Source organism: Macrotis lagotis, chromosome X (genome assembly GCF_037893015.1).
Source record: "Macrotis lagotis isolate mMagLag1 chromosome X, bilby.v1.9.chrom.fasta, whole genome shotgun sequence".
NCBI classification, from domain to species: Eukaryota; Metazoa; Chordata; class Mammalia; order Peramelemorphia; family Peramelidae; genus Macrotis; species Macrotis lagotis.
In genome coordinates this window covers 427710232-427728698 of record NC_133666.1, presented here as the reverse complement: position 1 = coordinate 427728698, position 18467 = coordinate 427710232, and the positions used below count along the sequence as shown (strand labels likewise).

Genomic DNA, 18467 nt, shown 5'->3' with positions numbered 1-18467 from the left:
TGGTTAAGTCACTTTCTTTAGATAAGAAATGACATATCCCTGTATTATAATAAGATAATGGGAATAGATTCTTATTTATTCATTGATTATCTTAAATAGAAGTCTTCCTTCAATAAAATGGAATCCCTAAATGAGTAAGTACTTTAGCAAAGAAGACTACTAATTATAAATCAATTTGAGGGGGTCATTGTTTCTCCTCAATTTTAGAGTTGTGGTTTTAGAATCCTTGCTCCTTAAAGGCAAAGGTTCTTTAATTTTAAGTCAGAGTCTAGAATTGAACATAGTAGTCTTGAGTGCTTGTCAAATGAAACTGAAATGAACTATATTACTTTGAGGTGAAAATTATCATATCAAACATCTATTCTAAAACTTTAATTTTATTAATGCAGAATTTACACCATTAGAAATGAAAAGATGTGCACAGTGGATAAAGCACCAGCCCTGGAGTCAGGAGTACCTGGGTTCAAATCCGGTCTCAGACACTTAATAATTACCTAGCTGTGTGGCCTTGAGCAAGCCACTTAACCCATTTGCCTTGCAAAAAAAAAAAAAAAGAACAAATGAAAAGATTTGCCCTGGGTCATACAAGTAAGAAGTAGAAGGAGAATTTTAATCCAGGTTTTCTTTTTACTCCAAACCCAGTGTTGGGGAAGAAAAGTAGAAATCTTAAAATTTCCAAAGTAAAGTAGATTCTATCTGCATTTCCTTTAATTATCACTTAGAGGCCAAGATGGCGACAAGAATGGATCGTGTCTTAGGCTCTCTCTCATAAAACATAAGCTAAGGACTCTAAATAAATTTTCGAGAGACAGAACCCACAGAGGGACCTGATGAGGCAGTTCTCCTACTCAAGGTAACCTGGAAAAGTGCAGAAAGGCTCTACTCCTCAGGGATAGAGGGGCAACCCACCAGAGGGGAGGCCCTCCAGAGGGGTGGCCCACCAGAGAGAAAGAACTTCAGCCTCCCGGAGGCAGATCCCAGGGCGCTGGATGCTGTGGCTCACAGCAGTGGGGGAGTTTCCTGAGCTATTTTCCGGGGAGCACCGGGCACAAATTGGGGGAACAGCAGGGGGACCTCTGCAAGAGCGAGCACATGAAGCCCAGTCCTCAGGGCACACAGAGAGCAGTTTGGCCAGCACAGCCCAGTTCCAGGAAACAGAAGCAGGTGGAGCCAGTAAGCAGGAGCCCCCAGGGCATGAGCCCATTGAACCTAGGGAGGGGAGTGAAGAGAGAGAGAGGCTGCAGAGCTCTGTCCTCTACCCCTGGAACAGGATTCTGGGTTTCTGACCACATTCAGATCCTGATCGCAGTCTAGGCCCCCCCCATAGAACAGCAGGGCCCCCCAACCTCAGCCCCATGGCAGAGGTGGGGGGCAATATGGTCATTCACAGACTAGGAGAGAGGACAGAGCCTCACACACTGAGACCCTTGTGGGAGTGTTCCAAAAGCTCAGGAAGCACCCCAAAACCAGGCTCAGGCTGGGAAAATGAGCAAGCAGAGAAACAAGAGGAACACCATTGAGAAATATTTTGCTTATGAGCCCAAGAAGGAACAAAATACTCAGTCCGAAGGTGAGGAAGCACAAGCTCCTGCATCTAAAGACTCCAAGAAAAACAGAAATTGGGCTCAGGCTATGACATAGCTCAAAAAAAGACTTTGAAAATCAAATGAGGGAGTTAGAAGAAAAACTGGGAAAAGAAATGAGAGAGATGCAGGAAAAACATAAAAATGAAGTCAGTAGCCTAGTCAAAGAAATCCAAGAAGAAAATAGCATGCTAAACCCCAGCTTAGGTCAAATGGATAAAACAGTTCAAAAAGTTATTGAGGAGAAGAATGCTTTAAAAAGCAAAACTGGCCAGATGGAAAAAGAGATAAGAAACTCTGTGAGGAAAACAAATCCTTCAGACAAAGAATAGAACTCAGGGAGATTGATGAATTTAAGAGAAACCAGGACTCAATACTTCAAAACCAGAAAAATGAAAAATTAGAAGAAAATGTGAAATATCTCATTGAAAAAACAACTGATATAGAAAACTGACTTAGGAAAGATAATTTAAAAATTATTGTAATACCTGGAAGTCATGATCAGGAAAAGAGCCTTGACATCATTTTCAAAGAATTACTACAGGAAAATTGCCTTGATATCCTAGAAGCAGAGGGCAAAATAGAAATGGAGAGAATCCACCAATCTGTCTGAGAAAGAGATCCCAAAAAACCAACCCCTAGGAATATTATAGCCAAATTCCAGAATTCCCAAGTCAAAGAGAAAATATTACAAGCAGCCAGAAGTACACAATTCAAATACCATGGAGCTGCAGTCAGGATCACACAGGACTTAGCAGCAACTACATTGGAAGCTCATAGGACTTGGAATATAATATACTGGAAGGCAAAAGAGCTTAGAATGTAGCCAAGAATCAACTACCCAGCAAGGCTGAATGTTCTCTTCCAGGGAAAAAGATGGACTTTCAATGAACCAGGGGAATTTCAAATAATCCTGTTGGAATGGCCAGAGCTGAACACAAGGTTTGATCTTCAAATACAGGACTCAGATGAAGCATGGAGATTGGAGGAGAGGGGGAAAATATGAGGGACTTGATGATGAACTGCATGTATTCCTGCATAGAAAAATGACACTGATAATACTCATATGAACCTTCTCAGTTTAATAGAGCAAGTAGAGGGAGCTTTTATAGTTGAAGCACAGGAGAAAGCTGAATTTGAAGATAAAATATGGTATAAAATGGAGTCAATAGAAAAAAGGGAAATGTAATGGGAGAAAGAAAAAGGAGAGGGGGAATAGGCCAAGATATTTCCTATAATAAGATTTTTCTTCATTACAATGAGCTATTGCAATGATATGAAAGGGGGGAAGGCAAGGGGGAATGAGGGAATCTTCACTCTCATCAGAGGTGGCTAGGAGAAGAAACAGTATATATATATATATATATATATATATATATATATATATATATATATATATACTCAATGGGGTTTAGGTATCTGGAGTAAGCAGGAGGGGGGCAAGGGGAAGGGGAGAATGTGAGTGATGGAGGAGAGGAGAGGAGAGGATGGACCATGGGGGGACAGTGGTCAGATATAACACATTTTCTTTTTTACTTCTTGCAAGGAGCTGGGATTGGATGGCCTGTCTGGGACCACAGGGCCAGGTGAATGCTGGGCCTAAGGGGTGGTATGGGGGCTCAGGGCCTCTTGGCCCCAGAGCCAGAGAATCTGTCTGCTGCCCCACTCAGCTACCCTACAGCAGAGTTAGAGTGAAAGGAGACAGAAAATAGAGTACATGGTAGTGGAGAAATACAAAAGGAGGGAGTTGCAATCAGCAATGGCAGTGGTGGGAAAATATTGAAGTAATTTTTGTGATGGACTTATCATAAAGAATGTGATCCACCCACGACAGAGTGGTTGATGTTGGAACAAAGACTCAGGCACATTTATTATTATTATTATTATTATTATTATTATTATTATTATTATTTGGGGGGGGTGCAGGGGTGCAGGGCAAATGGGGCTGGGTGGCCTGCCTGGGGCTGCATAGCAGGGTGATCATTGGGTGTCTGAGGCCAGATTTGAACCCGGGTGCTCCTGGCTCAAGGGCCAATGCTCTGTCCACCAGCCAGCCACCCTTATTACTATTTCATTTTATTTTGGGTCTTTTTTTCTTTTTTCTTTTTTCTTTTGGTTTTTACAGGGCAGTGGGGTTTGGGTGGCTTGCATGTCACATGGCTGGGTGATTGTTGGGTGTACAGGGCTGGATATGGGCTTGGGTGCTCCTGGCTCCAGGGGGGTGCTCCTGGCTCCAGGGTGGTGCTCTGTCCATTGTGCCACCTGGCCATACCTACAATTATTACTATTATTTTTTAATTTTAATTTTTTCTCTCCCCTTTACTTTATCGCTCAAGCAAGTATATACATATATATATATATATATATGGGGGAGGGGGTATTTCATTTACTCTTAAACAAGAATATTTTATTAATGTATAAAAACATTATTTGTATAAAATGAGAATAAATATTAAATCAAAAAATAAAGGCAGATTGATGGCACAGTGGTGCTCTGACCCTGGTCAGGAAGACCGGAGTTCAAAGTTTACCACAGACACGTTTTAGCTGTGTGATTCTGAGCAAGTCCTTAATGATTACTTCACATCTAGGGCTATCTCTGATTGACCTGATTCTTATATGGTCACTGGACCCAGATGGTTCCAAAGAAGAAAGTGAGACCAGTGACTTAGCACAGCACCACCCCCCCCACTCAAATTCAACTCATGTGGATTCCATGGCATCACCTCTTTAGTGTTTTTCAAGAATGAAGGACAAACATCATCATCATCATCATCATCAATTATCAATGTTTCTATAACCTCTCCATGATAAAGGAATAGATCCAAATCATGAAGTCACTATACCATATTTTTTCTTAATACGAATCTATAAAGTATAATGAATCAATGAATGAATCCACCAAATGAATTTTGAGGAATTTTGATTTTTTTCCAATATAATCTTTTATTACAAGGCACAACCATATACACAATGCATAATTTATCACTGTTATAGAATAAAAGTATGTACATAATATATGCATATATATTTCTATCAGAACTTAGAAAAGAAACAAAAAAAACCCTTTTGTTTTGGAGACTAGAAGAATTCATTAGGACAAAAGAAACTCCTTCCTTCTTTTTTAGACATTGCTTTCAAGTTTCTGCTAAATCAAAAAATTCTCAGGAAAGAATGATATATATTCCAGTCACAGTTCTCTCCTTGAGAAAATACTAATAGAGATCTAGTCAAATGTATTGCTTTTACACTATATATAGTATATATATATATATATATATATATATATATATATATATATATATATATATATTGCATTGCTACATTATACATACTAAACAACTATAAAGGGGATAAGTCACAAAATGAGGGCCATGTTTTGCTCAGAAATAAACCCCCAGATAGCACTTGATTGTTGAAAATTATCTGTCCTTTAACATTTTCTGAAGTTTCCTTTCAGTTATTATTATAAAACAATAGACTAGAGGGATATGAATTATGCCTATAATTTCTTTAGGCTAGGAGATTTACAGGTGAAGAAATTCCCTTTACCAGTTTAGGTTGACACTTAGTCTGCAATGTATAAGTTGTCTAAAGCACTGAGAAGTTAAGTCGTTAGCCTGCAGTCACACAGATCAGATGTGTCAGAAGGAAGACTTGAAACTCCTTTTTTTCCAATAATCTGCTCACCATGACTGCCTCTCAATTTGCAATGATTATAATTTTTAAATTATTTTTGAAGGGTCTGAACAAGATCATAATAATGGTCTTGGACTTCAAGAATTCTTCTATTCGTTCCTCTATCTTCTTCACTGATAACTGATTTATCTCACTGTATTTCGCTCCAAATCCTTAACCTCTGTAACAAATCCAAGTAATATAAATGAGCCCTGGGAAAACTAAGGAAGTTGAAAATAAAAGCGGCAGAACAATCCCTAAGGTTGAACAGCCTAGTTCTGACCTTAGAGAAACACTCATGTATTTTGCTATTTTTCTTACTGAAATTAAAGGAGTGGAATATCAAAATATTCTATGAAGAGTACCATAATGATGCCACTATCTGAGACTATTCACTTAGTACAACTATTTTTGCTTCTGCCACACATGAAAAAATATTTCTGGGAGAGAAGCATATAAATCCAGATTACAATTGACAGAGGTTTTTTTTTGCATCATATGCTTTTCTTTTTTGTTATATCCCTAAATTTTGTATCTTTCTATGTAGTTTGTGATTTCCTAAATTGTCATTCTTTCTGGAAGAACCCCTAAAAGTTTTGAAAAAAACATTGACAGCAATTGCAAAGTAGTATCCATAGCCCTAATGAGTATTTTAGGAATCTATGAGCATCCCTGGCCCAGAAGATAGGGAAATGTTGGACATTCAAGAGAAGACTCAGATGAACCTAGGTGCTAAGGCTATTAGCAAGAGAACACTTCATGTGCACTTCATAGAATCTCCTTCCATGATTGCCATTCATGTTTTTATTTACTACCAAGGTTAAAATAACAATGGGGAGCCTAGAGTATGAACAGATGAGTTTAATGCTCCAGGAAATAAGAGAGATTATTTTCATATTTATAAATATTTGTATAATATGCTTAAGAAGGGAACATACCTCTTTACCATTCTTTTGGTGTTATGTCCTCAAGTCACTGTGTATATACATACAGGTATATATGTGTATGTGTGTATACACATTTTCATCTAGTATTACAGTAGTGAGGTATTTGAGTATATCACCCTATAGACAATAAATATTAAAGTTGGCTACATATATATATATATATACATTTATATATATATATATATATCTGGCTACAAAAGCACAGATATACTTAAATATTTCAATGAAATAGGATATTTTAAAAACTTCTTAATTTTTACTTAGAAATATATTCAATCCATATAGTCCAAAGAATTTAGGATTACTATGTTAGGTACTGTGAAGATCTAAGATAGAGACAAGCTAACATAATTGAGGTAAACCTTGAAAAGAGTTGTTTAACTCCTTAATGTCAAGTTTTCATTTTGACATCACACAGACACAAAGACATAAGAGAAAGAAAGAATATTCTCATAAGAATTAAAGTACTTTAGAGTTTTAAAGGTTATGTATGTCCATGTTCATTTATACCCTCCTAGAGAAAAAGCTTTCATCCCATGTTCACCCCTCAGCCCAGGCATATGTCTAAGTAATGAATAAGAGAGGGGAAAGTTCCATAGCTTTGGGAGGTAGGAGAGAATGCACAGATGAGGTACAACTCCCATCACACCCAAACTACTTTGAAAATTTCTTCACTTTAAAGCATTGAGTCTAAATAGAAAAATCACAATGCATAGATTCCTAAGGCTCTATTTCAAATATTTTTTTCTATAAGCAGTGTCTGATCCAAGCTAAGGCATGATAAAACAAATATATCATTCCCCCACTCTGCCTAGGAATCACATATTAATGATTGTCCCACGACAAGAAAAGTGAAGCTGGGCTCTATTTGAAGATAATTATCTGTACTGATCATAGGATCAATTCAGTTACTTTATGGGACTGAACCCTGAGGGTGAATTAAGCTTTTTGTGAAGCATTAAAACTTAACTCGTCGGTGCTCTAGCTATCAGAAAGAGTTTGCATCACTTCCAAAAGTCCTATGATTGAGTCCCAGCAATACCTTAATGATTGGAGAAATGTTTCCACTTCTATAATGATTACAGGCAATGACACCACTCCAAAAGAATGAATTAGCTTCTTGGCTTATTTTCAAATTCAGCACACAATCAAGAAGAGTTAATGATGGGCAACCCATTCTTTATGTACATATACAAAATGTTTCAAGATAAATCTCTGGTTTATTTTAATCATTTAAAGGCTCTCTGACACCAGTTTTGTTGTACACAGATCAAGGGAAAAATTTTGTAACATAAGTTTACAAGGTATAACTTAACATCTCATCATCTGACAGCTTAAATACCAGAGAATCATAGCTAAAAGCAATAAGCATCATCTTGAGGTGTCAAATACACTAAAATATATTGGAAACTATATTTCTGGCATCCTAAGAAGTTATTTTTTAAATATTAAAAACTTTTATAATACACAGAAACATTGTACACTCAATGTAAATTCAGACCATGCTTAAGATGAAATTTTTGCCACGCAACCAAAAGAAATACTTATTATTCATAAATAGTAAAGAGAAACAGAGTGAACAACTTCATAGTGGACATCATTTTTGAAATACCACTATGCAACTATCTGGATTTATAATGTTCACTTTCAGTCCTAAATGCTTTTTTTCTTTGTTAAAAAAGACAACTATAGGAACAATATCTCTGTAAATAAGGCCATAGCAAATTTGGGGGGACTTAGTGTAAGCCTTAGAAGATGGAAATCTGACTTTTTATTCCCTAGCGACAACAGTCAGGTAGTCTGATCTCCAAGATTTAAGAAGATACCTTCTTACTTACTTAGATTTATTTTTGTCCTCAAACCCTGTCTTGAAATTTGATGTCAATTGAGCTTGACTGCCATAGTAGCTTACCCTTTTCATGACTTCACAAAGATATCTTTCCAAAAATAAAGCTCACTCTGTTTGCAGGCTCAGACTGCTGTGGTAATCTGAGTTAAACCTAGATCATTGAATTCCTCTCTTCCTGGAGAGCTATAGGATGACATTTCCACGACTAGTCATACAGGTTTATTTATCCCATCAACCTCTCTCATGTAGGGAGTGTCCTGAACTGTGTTTTGGACTCTAGTTGTGCTCTGTCGGTCCATCCTGGCCTTAAATGGGAAACAAAAGTCCCTAAAACACCTCTTGAAGTTTTCATCCAAGAAAGCATATAGAATGGGATTTAAACTGCTATTGGTGTATCCTAAAGCAATACAGAAATAATAGCTAGAAAGTGCTGCTGTACTATGGGAGGTGCTCCCCAGAGCCTCAACAAGTACAAATATGTGAATGGGGGTCCAACAGATAATAAAGACAGCCACCACAACCAGAACAAGTCTGGTGATTCGGCGGAGATTACGATCTTTCTCTCGAGAACCAGAAAGTAGCCTCACACTCTTTAATCGTAAGATCATCAAAGTATAGCAAACAATGATGATGAGAACCGGAATTACAAAGGCAAAAACAAAGACACAGATTTTCATGAAGAGATCCCACCAGGAATAATCATCATCTGGGAACTGCAAAGAACATTCAATAGTATCTATATCTGGAGAAAAAAAAAAGAAAAAAGAAATAGATTAGAATATCCCATATATTATTATAAATATATGTCCATACTTATTTTAAATTTGCTCAGTAACCTCTCTATTTTTATAAATGAATTATGTTCAGATATTACCATATTACCACACAAATTAGATCAACACAATATAAATAAATGCTACTCACCATGAAAGCATTTATCTTTCAGTAGTGACCAAGAGTACAAAATAGCCAATTATGCAGAGGTCACATTATGTAATTTAGTTACAATGTAAGTCAATATATAAGATTAGTAAGCCTTGTTCATTTACTCAAAATATACAATTACTAAAATTTATAATTACAAAAATAGATTTTTCCTTTGCTAATTTTCATAAGGAACTGAAGATATATTTTTTTCTAATAGAAAATTGTTTTTATAAAATTCTTTTAAGGCATTTTTTTCCAGTTACTAAATCATTGAAAACATAAAATAAAATCCAGTTGTGTTCAATTATAGAACTTTGAACATTGCCATGCAACTTTGCAAAATCTCACAAATATGAAAGAAATTTGACTGGGCTACAAAAAAAATCTGGTAGAGAACCAATACAAATGTAATCTGTTTCTCAAAGCCCAATTCCATGTGACCCTCCTTAGTGGTGAAGATCAATGTTCACCTAAATAGGTGAGAGCTTGAAAAGGAAGAAAGATTCTGGGTTTCTGGCTTCCAGCTTTGATAGAGAAGACATTCAGTTGCAGTCACTCTTTAGGGAGATACTCCCAAAGGGGGAAAACAAGACTACAAAAGGAAACTACTTTTTAACTTAGGAGTTACATACATTTTTTATAAATTAGTTTTCAATAATTAGGATCCATATGCTATATTTAAACTATTGCCTAAAATACAAACAAAAAGTCATTTCATGGTAATGATATAAAGCATTTTATATGACTGTAAATAATTTTAATATCTTCATCTGAAAGCTTCCTGTCCAAATTCTTTGATCATTTATCAAGTGAGAAATGACTTTATAAATTTGACTCAGTTCTTTATATATTCTAGAAATGAGTCCTTTATCAGAAACATTAACTATAAAAATTGTTTCCCAATTCTCTGCATTACTTCTAATATTGGTTACATTGATTTTATTTGTACAAAACATTTTTAATTTAATGCAATGAAAATTATCCCATCTTAAATTTTACAATGTTCTCTATCACTTGTTAAATTTTCACCTTTTACGTCTAAAACATGTACCCATTTTGACTTTATGCTATTATGAGGTGTGAGATATTGGTCAATGCAGTTTTCCCAACAGTTTTGTCAGTAGTGAGTTCTTATCCCAGAAACTAGAGTCTTTGGGTTTATCATGAATAGTTCTCTGGAAATATCTGAGGAAGATCTCATATTTAAATGTGGTCTTCAGAGCAGTCCCCAAACTGACTGGCTTCTTAGATTCAAGTCAAATGTAGATGTCCTCTTACCTGCTAAAAATTTCCCACACATTTTATCTTAACACTTTAAATTTATTTTTTCAGTAGCCAGTTCAAATAGTGAAAGCTCAAACCTTATGTCTCTGCTATTAGAAAAATCATATTTAGAATCTTTTAGAATGAAGAATTTACATATATACCAAAAAAATCAAATATAATTCAAATATTTGAAGCCCAGTTTTATACTTGACATTGTTCAGTTCTTTATATATTTGAAATATGAGACCTTTATCTGAAAAACCATCCATAAAATTTCCCCCAAAATTTTGTTTATTTCTGATCTTTGATACATTTATTTTATTTGTTCAAAAACCTTTTTTTAATTAATGTAATGTAATGTACTCCACATTGTTCTCTCTTGTTCATAAATTGCTCACTTTTCATGTCTGATAGGTAATATATTCAATGTTTTTCAAATTTTCTTGCTATATCTCTTTGTATCTGTATCATATATCCATTTTAATCTTATTTTTGTAAATGGTATAAGATATTGATCTATGCCCAATTTCTGCCACTATTTCCAGTTTTCCCAAAATATTTTACCAAATAATGATTCTTATCCCCAAAACTTGCCTTTATACTTGTGAAGGACAAGGTAACTATAGTCAGTTACTGTAGTCATTTGATGCTACAAATTGTATATCTAAGCTATTCCTCTGATATACCTTTCTATTTCTTAGCCAGAACCAGATAATTTTGATAATTAACTGTCTTATAATATAGTTTAAGATCTGGTACTGCTAAACCTTCTCCATTTACATTTACATCTTGCAGGCTGGCTTCTGACCTCATTATTCAATTAAATATGCTCCCTCCAAAGTTATTAAAAATATATTAATTTCATGATTTAATTTTGCTTTCCATTTTAATCTCCCTTGAAGTCTTGACATGCCAATCATTCTCTTCTTTTGGATATACCTTTCTATATAGCCACTAGACCCAGATGGCTCAGAAGGAGAAAGTGAGGCTAGTAACTAATAATAAAGGTTTTAAAGGCAATCCCATTTGTTTATCCAGAAAGAAGTTGAAAAGTAGGAGATGAAAATTCGATAGCATAAATGTTAAATTGTAGCACCTTAAAAAAGATGACAGTGTCAGGACCAGAGTCTGGAAGACTTATCTTCCTGAGTTCAAACTTAGACACTAAATGGGTAACCCCAGGCAAATCATCTAACTCTGTTTACCTTTCCTCACCTAAAAAGTGAATTAGCAATGGCAAACCACTACAGTAGCTTTACAAAGAAAATTCTAAAATCATGTCACAAAGAGTTACTGAATAATAAATATACTTAACATAAAAAGAACAATAAAAAGTTAAAGAAAATGAAATAATGTCATCTTATGTGAAGAAAATTGCTTGTTTACCCTCTTAAACAGAAGGAATTATTATGAGCAAGATAAAAGTGTTTGATTAAAATAATTTAAAATATATGGAAGAAAATTTAATATAATTAAATGAAAAAGCAGTCTGGAAAATATTTATGGCAAACATAACAGATAGAAATATTCAGAAAATCTTTAAAATTTACAAGGGCAACTCTCAGTCCACAAATATATGAATATTCAAAGGAAATGAATAAACATTTTTAAAAAACAAGGAAGCCTAATAGATTATAATAACTTGGAAAATTTGAATAATTGGAGAAGTGCAAATAAGTATAACAACAAAAATAATCTCATTGTAAATAAGGTTTATAGAATAGACTTATTGCTTGCTATTAGGATTCTTTGGAGGTAAAACATTATGGTTTTTCATATATAGTATTTTATGAAAGTAAAAAGAAATTAAAATTCCAATAATTTCTCTGTTGGAACTATATGCTGAAAGTGTTATCAAAGACAAAAAAAAAGCTGATTGCTCAAAGATTTTCGTAGTGCTATTAATCATAATTAGAATAATGAAAACTGGCAACAACCTAAATTTCTGGCAATAGAAGACTGATAAAATTTTAGTGTACTGATATAATGGAAAATTTTAACTAATACAGACAAATATGAAGGAAATGAAGAAATTGGAAATAATTTTATTAGATAATGTAAGACAATACTATAAGCAAATTAGAAGATCAAGGACTAGTTTACCTGTCAGATCTATGGAAAGAGGAGCAGTTTATGACTAAGGAAGAGATGGAAAACATCACCAAAAAGAAACTAGATGATTTCGATTACATTAAATTAAAAAGCTTTTGCACAGATAAAACCACTGTAACCAAGATCAAAAGAAATGTAGTAAACTGGGAAACAATCTTTACAAGTAATGATTCTGGCAAATGACTTATTTCTAAAATATACAGAGAACAGAATCATATTTTTAAAACAAAAAGCCATTCCCACAGTTGACAAATGGTCAAAGGATATGCAAAGGCAATTTACAGATGAAGAGATCAAAGCAATCCATAGTCATATGAAAAATTGCTTTAAATCATTAATTATTAGAGAAATGCAAATTAAAGCTTCTCTGAGGTACCACCTCACACCTCTCAGATTGGCCAATATGACCAGAAAGGATAATGATCATTGTTGGAAGGGCTATGGGAAATCTGGGACACTATTACACTGTTGGTGGAGCTGTGAACTCATTCAGCCTTTCTGGAGAGAAATTTGGAACTATATCCAAAGGGCAACAAAAATGTGCATACCCTTTTATCCAGCAATACCACTACGGGGTCTATACCTTGAAGATATGATGAAAAAGGGTAAAAACATCCCTTGTACAAAAATATTCATAGCAGCCCTGTTTGTGGTGGCAAAGAATTGGAAATCAAGTAAATGTCCTTCAATTGGGGAATGGCTTGGCAAACCATGGCATATACATATATATAATATATATATGATGGACTTTCTCATTCCATCAGTGTAACAATCAGGAACAATTTCGGGCTGTCTGCAATGGAGAATACCATCTGTATCCAGATAAAGAACTGTGGAGTTTGAACAAAGTTCAAGGACTATTCCTTTTAATTTAGAAAAAAATCCAGATCTTATTGTCTGACCTTGTTATATCTTATCCTTTTTGTTTCTTCCTTAAGGATATGATTTTTCTCACATCACACTCAATTTGGATCAATGTACAACATGGAAACAAAGTAATGACTGACAAATTGCTTTCTGTGAGGAGGTGGGGGAGGGAAGTAAGATTGGGGGAAAATTTATAAAACTCAAAATAAATAAAATATTTTTAGATAATGCAAGACAAAAAAGTTCAAATTAGAAAACATCTATATTATATATAGGAAAAGTAAATAAAAATGAATACAAAAATTATCTTCTTGGAGACCTTGATGAAGTGACTAAAAAGTTATGATAGTTTATGCATTAAAATTCATCTATTTAGATGAAAAAAGGTAAAGGAGTTTAATTAGTTGTATTAAAGTGTCATATTAAATCATGATTCAGGTATCAGACAATTTTAAAAGGAGGAAAATGCTAAAGCAACTCGTGCATTTATTTGTCTAAATATTTTGATCACAAATATTTTTAGCTAGATATTGTCTACATTTTAGTGTAGATTGTCTTGATTTTTCTTAATAATCCCCTGGAGCTTCAGATCTTTCCTTCATAATCTGTTACCTTGTTTTACCATTTCAAATCCCATGTCTTAAGCTTTTTTGATAATTATATATCAAATTAAACACTGTTCTTAGATTTTCGTTTTAATCTAATTTCATCCATGTAAGAAATACATTGTGTGAAAATGCCTAACAATTCCCATGAATGTTGAGTGTGGCAGTCCTTTAAACACCTGAAGATGCCTATCCAGTACCAAGTCATCTATTTTTTCAAGGTAACCCTCCATTTCTTGAATCCATCCTCATTTGATATTATGTAGATATACCTTTTTCATCATAGTTGCTCACCAGCTTATCCATAAACTTCTTAAAAATATGTTGACTAGAACTTTATACAAACTCGAGAGAATCAAAATAGTGAAACTATCGCCCTGTTTCTAGATGCTGTACCTCTAAATGCAATCTTAGTGTTCATCACTAATCTGAATTTGATGAGTTGTCTAGATTGAAGCAGATAGTATGAGAGCCAGAATTCAAAGTCAGGCCTTCTAACTGTTTATCCAGTACTTTTCCTGCTACATAATGCTGTCAACTATCAACAATTTCTACAGGCTTAATATTCAATGCACTGTGCAGAAACTCTTTTTGGAAAGTTCAAATAAAAGAAAAATGTTAATGCCCACTATATTCTGAGCTGCCCTACAAAAGCAATACATTTTTCTCTGATGATTTGGGGTCCAGCAAATGCAATACAATAATAACAACTTTTGCCCTCAAAGTGGTTATTTTTTTCTCCATCACTTAACCTGTTTCTTCACACACTAAAGAAATATATATATATGAAATTCTTTACCTTTACTCATGCAAAGACTTAAAGTGGACTCATGAGGGTTTTTTCCCTTCTCTAAGGATATAATAAAGAAATTATAAATGTATTTGAGCCTATAATATATCTTCTCTTTAAGAAATAGGACTGGGGCAGCTAGGTGGTGCAGTAGGGGCAGCTAGGTGGTGCAGTGGATAGAGCACTGGTCCTGGAGTCAGGAGAACCTGAGTTCAAATCCTGCCTCAGATACTTAATAATTACCTAGTTGTATGACCTTGGGAAAGTCACCTAACCCTTTTGCCTTAAATAAATAAAATATATAGATTAAAAAAAGAAATAACTCTGAATGTGGTGGTACATATCTGTAATGTCTACTACTGGAGATGCTAAGGCTTGTGGATCTCTTAAACTTTAGATTTTTATTTGAGCTGTAATGTGTTGATTGTAATATGCCCACACTAATGCCCAACATTAATATGTTGAGTTCCCAGGAACAGGGAGCCTATAGGTTTCCTATGAAAGGGAAAACTAGTATGGGTTGAAATAAAAAAAGGATAGATGGGAGATGGGAAATAGGAGGGGAGGAAGAGAGAGACAAAGAGACAGAATCAGAGATACAGAGAGAGAGATTTAGATTATTTGGGCATCTTGAAATTACTATCAATTATAACCTGTGGCTGTGTTGGAAATTTAGTTCACAGTTTTATAAAAAGAAAACACCATGTGCTTTATTAAATTACCTTAACCATGTAAGATATGTTATTATTTCAGGACATGTACCTGAGCCATGACCTTGAAAGTATTTTACAGCCATATGTAGTTAATTATCTGTGCCCACAGGTATTCATGAACTGTAGCACTTACACAATTGCTGGGGAGAGAAACATCATCTATAATTTTCAAAGTGATTGTTCTGCCAGCAAAAATGAAATTCTATTAAGAGCACAGTTCTTTTCATAACTATACCTTTTACCCTAGAGATGCAAAAACCTAGAAATAGAGTGAAAAGAATAATGATTCAGTTTGGCTGGGGACATGAGCTAATGACCTAAACCTGAATAGTTTGTCTATCTCTCACTTTGTGAATTCAATTACTGTGATTTTGAGTGGACTGGACCTTCACAAGCAAAAAATTTTTAAACTGGTTCTAAAGATGTGCTCACTTGTTACTGAGAAGGGAAAGGGAAAGCCTCAGTCTGTCTTATGAGGTGTTTAGCATTTGAACTTGTTCCATAGGGCACAAAACATTCAGCATGGTCTTTGGGTAGGCACTCCAAGTAATTGTGGTGTGTTTGTCAAATCCATTTCCTTTTAGCTTTCATGTACAAAGCTAAAAATCAATGTGGACAGAAATGATCCTTCTCACTTCTGAAAAAAAGTGATTTTTCTATCTTTATAGAGTTAGGTACTTTTTTCTTCCTATTTTCCATTTTTTTTCCCTATTTGGTACTCAACAAAATATTTTAAGGATTCCTTTTTTCTTATTCTCTTCTAGTTACCAAATGGTTTAATGTGAACAGAATTTTCATGTTAATTTTCCTGTGAATTTTCATTTAATCTGAATTGAACTATCCATAAATTGGTTTATTGTGACCTGATAATCTGTATTACCTGTTCTTTAAAAAAATATATGAATTGATCATGATTGGTTAAAATTCATTTTTCCATCAATATCTCCATATATGCAACATCTAAATAATCTTGCCTCGGATATTAAGCTGTGTGACCACTGGCAAGATACTTATCCTCTAACTGATCCAGTTTTCTTACCTGTAAAAATAGTGATAATAATAATAATAACACTGATTTCTCAGGGTAGTTATGAGGATAAAATATAATATTTATATTTTGTAAATTTAAAAGATATAAATGCTACTATTATTACTTTACTAAATTTATACTATATTTGGTTTGTAAACAACTTTTCAGATCAAGTTAGAAGTTAAAAGTTAAAAGTAAGGTATGTAAACAAATATAATAAGAAATACACTTTATTTCAACCAATGGCATGGTATCCTGTATTTGGTCTCCTGAATCTAAGGCAGTATATTACAATAAAGTGAATGCTAGATTTGGAAACAGGATTGTTCTGGATTCAAAACACATTGCTGTTATGTGACAGTGGATAAACAGAACCTCCCTGAGGCTTATTTTTCTCATCTATAAAATAGGATAATAATACCTGCAATACCTCTCAGAATTTAATGAGAATACAATGAGATACAGGTAAACTGTCACGAAAGCTTAAATTGCTATAGATGAGTTTCAGTTATTTTTTCTAAAGGCTATTTCATGCCTACCTGCACTTAAATCTCATTCTGATGTTTCATTCAGTCAGTCAATTAACATTCATTAAAAGTATCCCATGTGCCTGCCAGACTGCACTAAGTGCTGAGAATACAAAGAAAGGCAAAAGACAATCTTTGTTTCCAAAAGGTTTACAGTTTAATGGTGAAGAAAAATTGCAAATGGCTATGGACAATCTATAATACAGGATAAACTGAAAATAATCATAGTGGAGTAGACCCTAGATTTTCAAGAGTTGGATCAGAGGATTATAGGTCGCCTACCAAGCAGAAGAGATTTTGATTTGAAATCAGACTGGTAACAAAATGAATATTTAGCTTTGGAGGAACCAGCTGAACTTGGCAACAAAAGGATGGTCACTGGACAGTGTTTTAATATTGTTCTTGCTTGTTTTTTATCAGAACAATTCATGAATGTAACCTGGTAAAGAAATAGGGTGTCCACACTGAGGAATCAAAAATGATTTGAAATAATGAAATAGCTCAAACCTATTTTGTTTTGCTTAAAAATAATATATAGTAGACATAGATTCAAGTAGCACTCTTAAGGTTTGCAAAGTGCATACATTTTACAGCTAAGGAAACTGAGTTTGAAAGAGATTAAGTGACTTGCCTAGGGACACATAGAAAAACAAGTTTCAAATTCAAATATTCTTGATAAATGCAGTATTTTATCCACTACAACATCTAGCTATCTGAACTGATAAGTAATACCCCTTACTACAGATTAAAATGATTACTGGAACTGAAGAAAGTTGTTATCTCCCATGCCTGAATTTTTCTCCTTCCCCTTTACTATATCTTGCTTTCCTTCAAATCCTAGCTATAGTTCACTCTTCTAAAAGAAGTTTCTTCTGCTCCTGCTGAATTCTGGCACATTCCCTCAGGTGATTATCTCTGATTGTACTCTACCAGAATTTTCTATAGGTTGAAGAGGAAGAAAGGAAGCTTGGATAAAACTGAAAGAATTAAACACTGACCACACTTACCTTCTCTGACCTTGGTGCCCCCTAGGACTATAGCTGATATACCAACAGAGGATGATAGTAACCAGATACATATGTTGATAATCTTTGCCTTCAAGGGAGTGCGGAAGTCCAAAGCCTTGACAGGGTGACACACTGCAATGTAACGGTCGACACTCATCATGGTCAATGTGAATATGCTGGTAAACATATTGTAATAGTCAATAGAAATCACTATTTTACAGAGCACATCTCCAAAGGGCCAAGAATTCATCAGATATTCGGTGCTTTGAAAAGGCATAGTGGTAGTAACTAATGCATCTGCCATAGCCAAATTAAATATATAAATGTTGGTTGCTGTCTTCATCTTTGTATATCTGCAATACAAAAGAAAATTCAATTTTCAATCTATATGTCAAATTTATGTAAATCATAGAATAATATAATTTTAAAGCTAAAAGGGACCAGAAAGAAATATGGCAATGAAGGAACACTTAGCAGTGCTGAAGCTAAAAACTCTGAATTTAGTACTTTTTTCTGGAATTGAGCTAGTCTTGAGTCACAAAACATTTTAATTTTCTCTTTAACAT

The 18467-nt window shown here is 34.3% G+C and overlaps 1 protein-coding gene across 1 annotated transcript in view; it reads right to left on the bottom strand.

The window, feature by feature from the left end:
* Positions 1–6502: 6502 nt before the first annotated feature.
* Positions 6503–18467, bottom strand: part of OPRK1 (opioid receptor kappa 1) — a 32331-nt gene continuing 20366 nt past the window's right edge. The window contains exons 3-4 of the mRNA XM_074203057.1: positions 17902–18254; positions 6503–8799 (exon numbers count right to left, since the gene is read on the bottom strand). Coding sequence (XP_074059158.1) covers positions 8267–8799; positions 17902–18254 — 886 coding nt within the window. The 3' untranslated portion in view covers positions 6503–8266. The remainder of the gene's footprint in view (positions 8800–17901; positions 18255–18467) is intronic.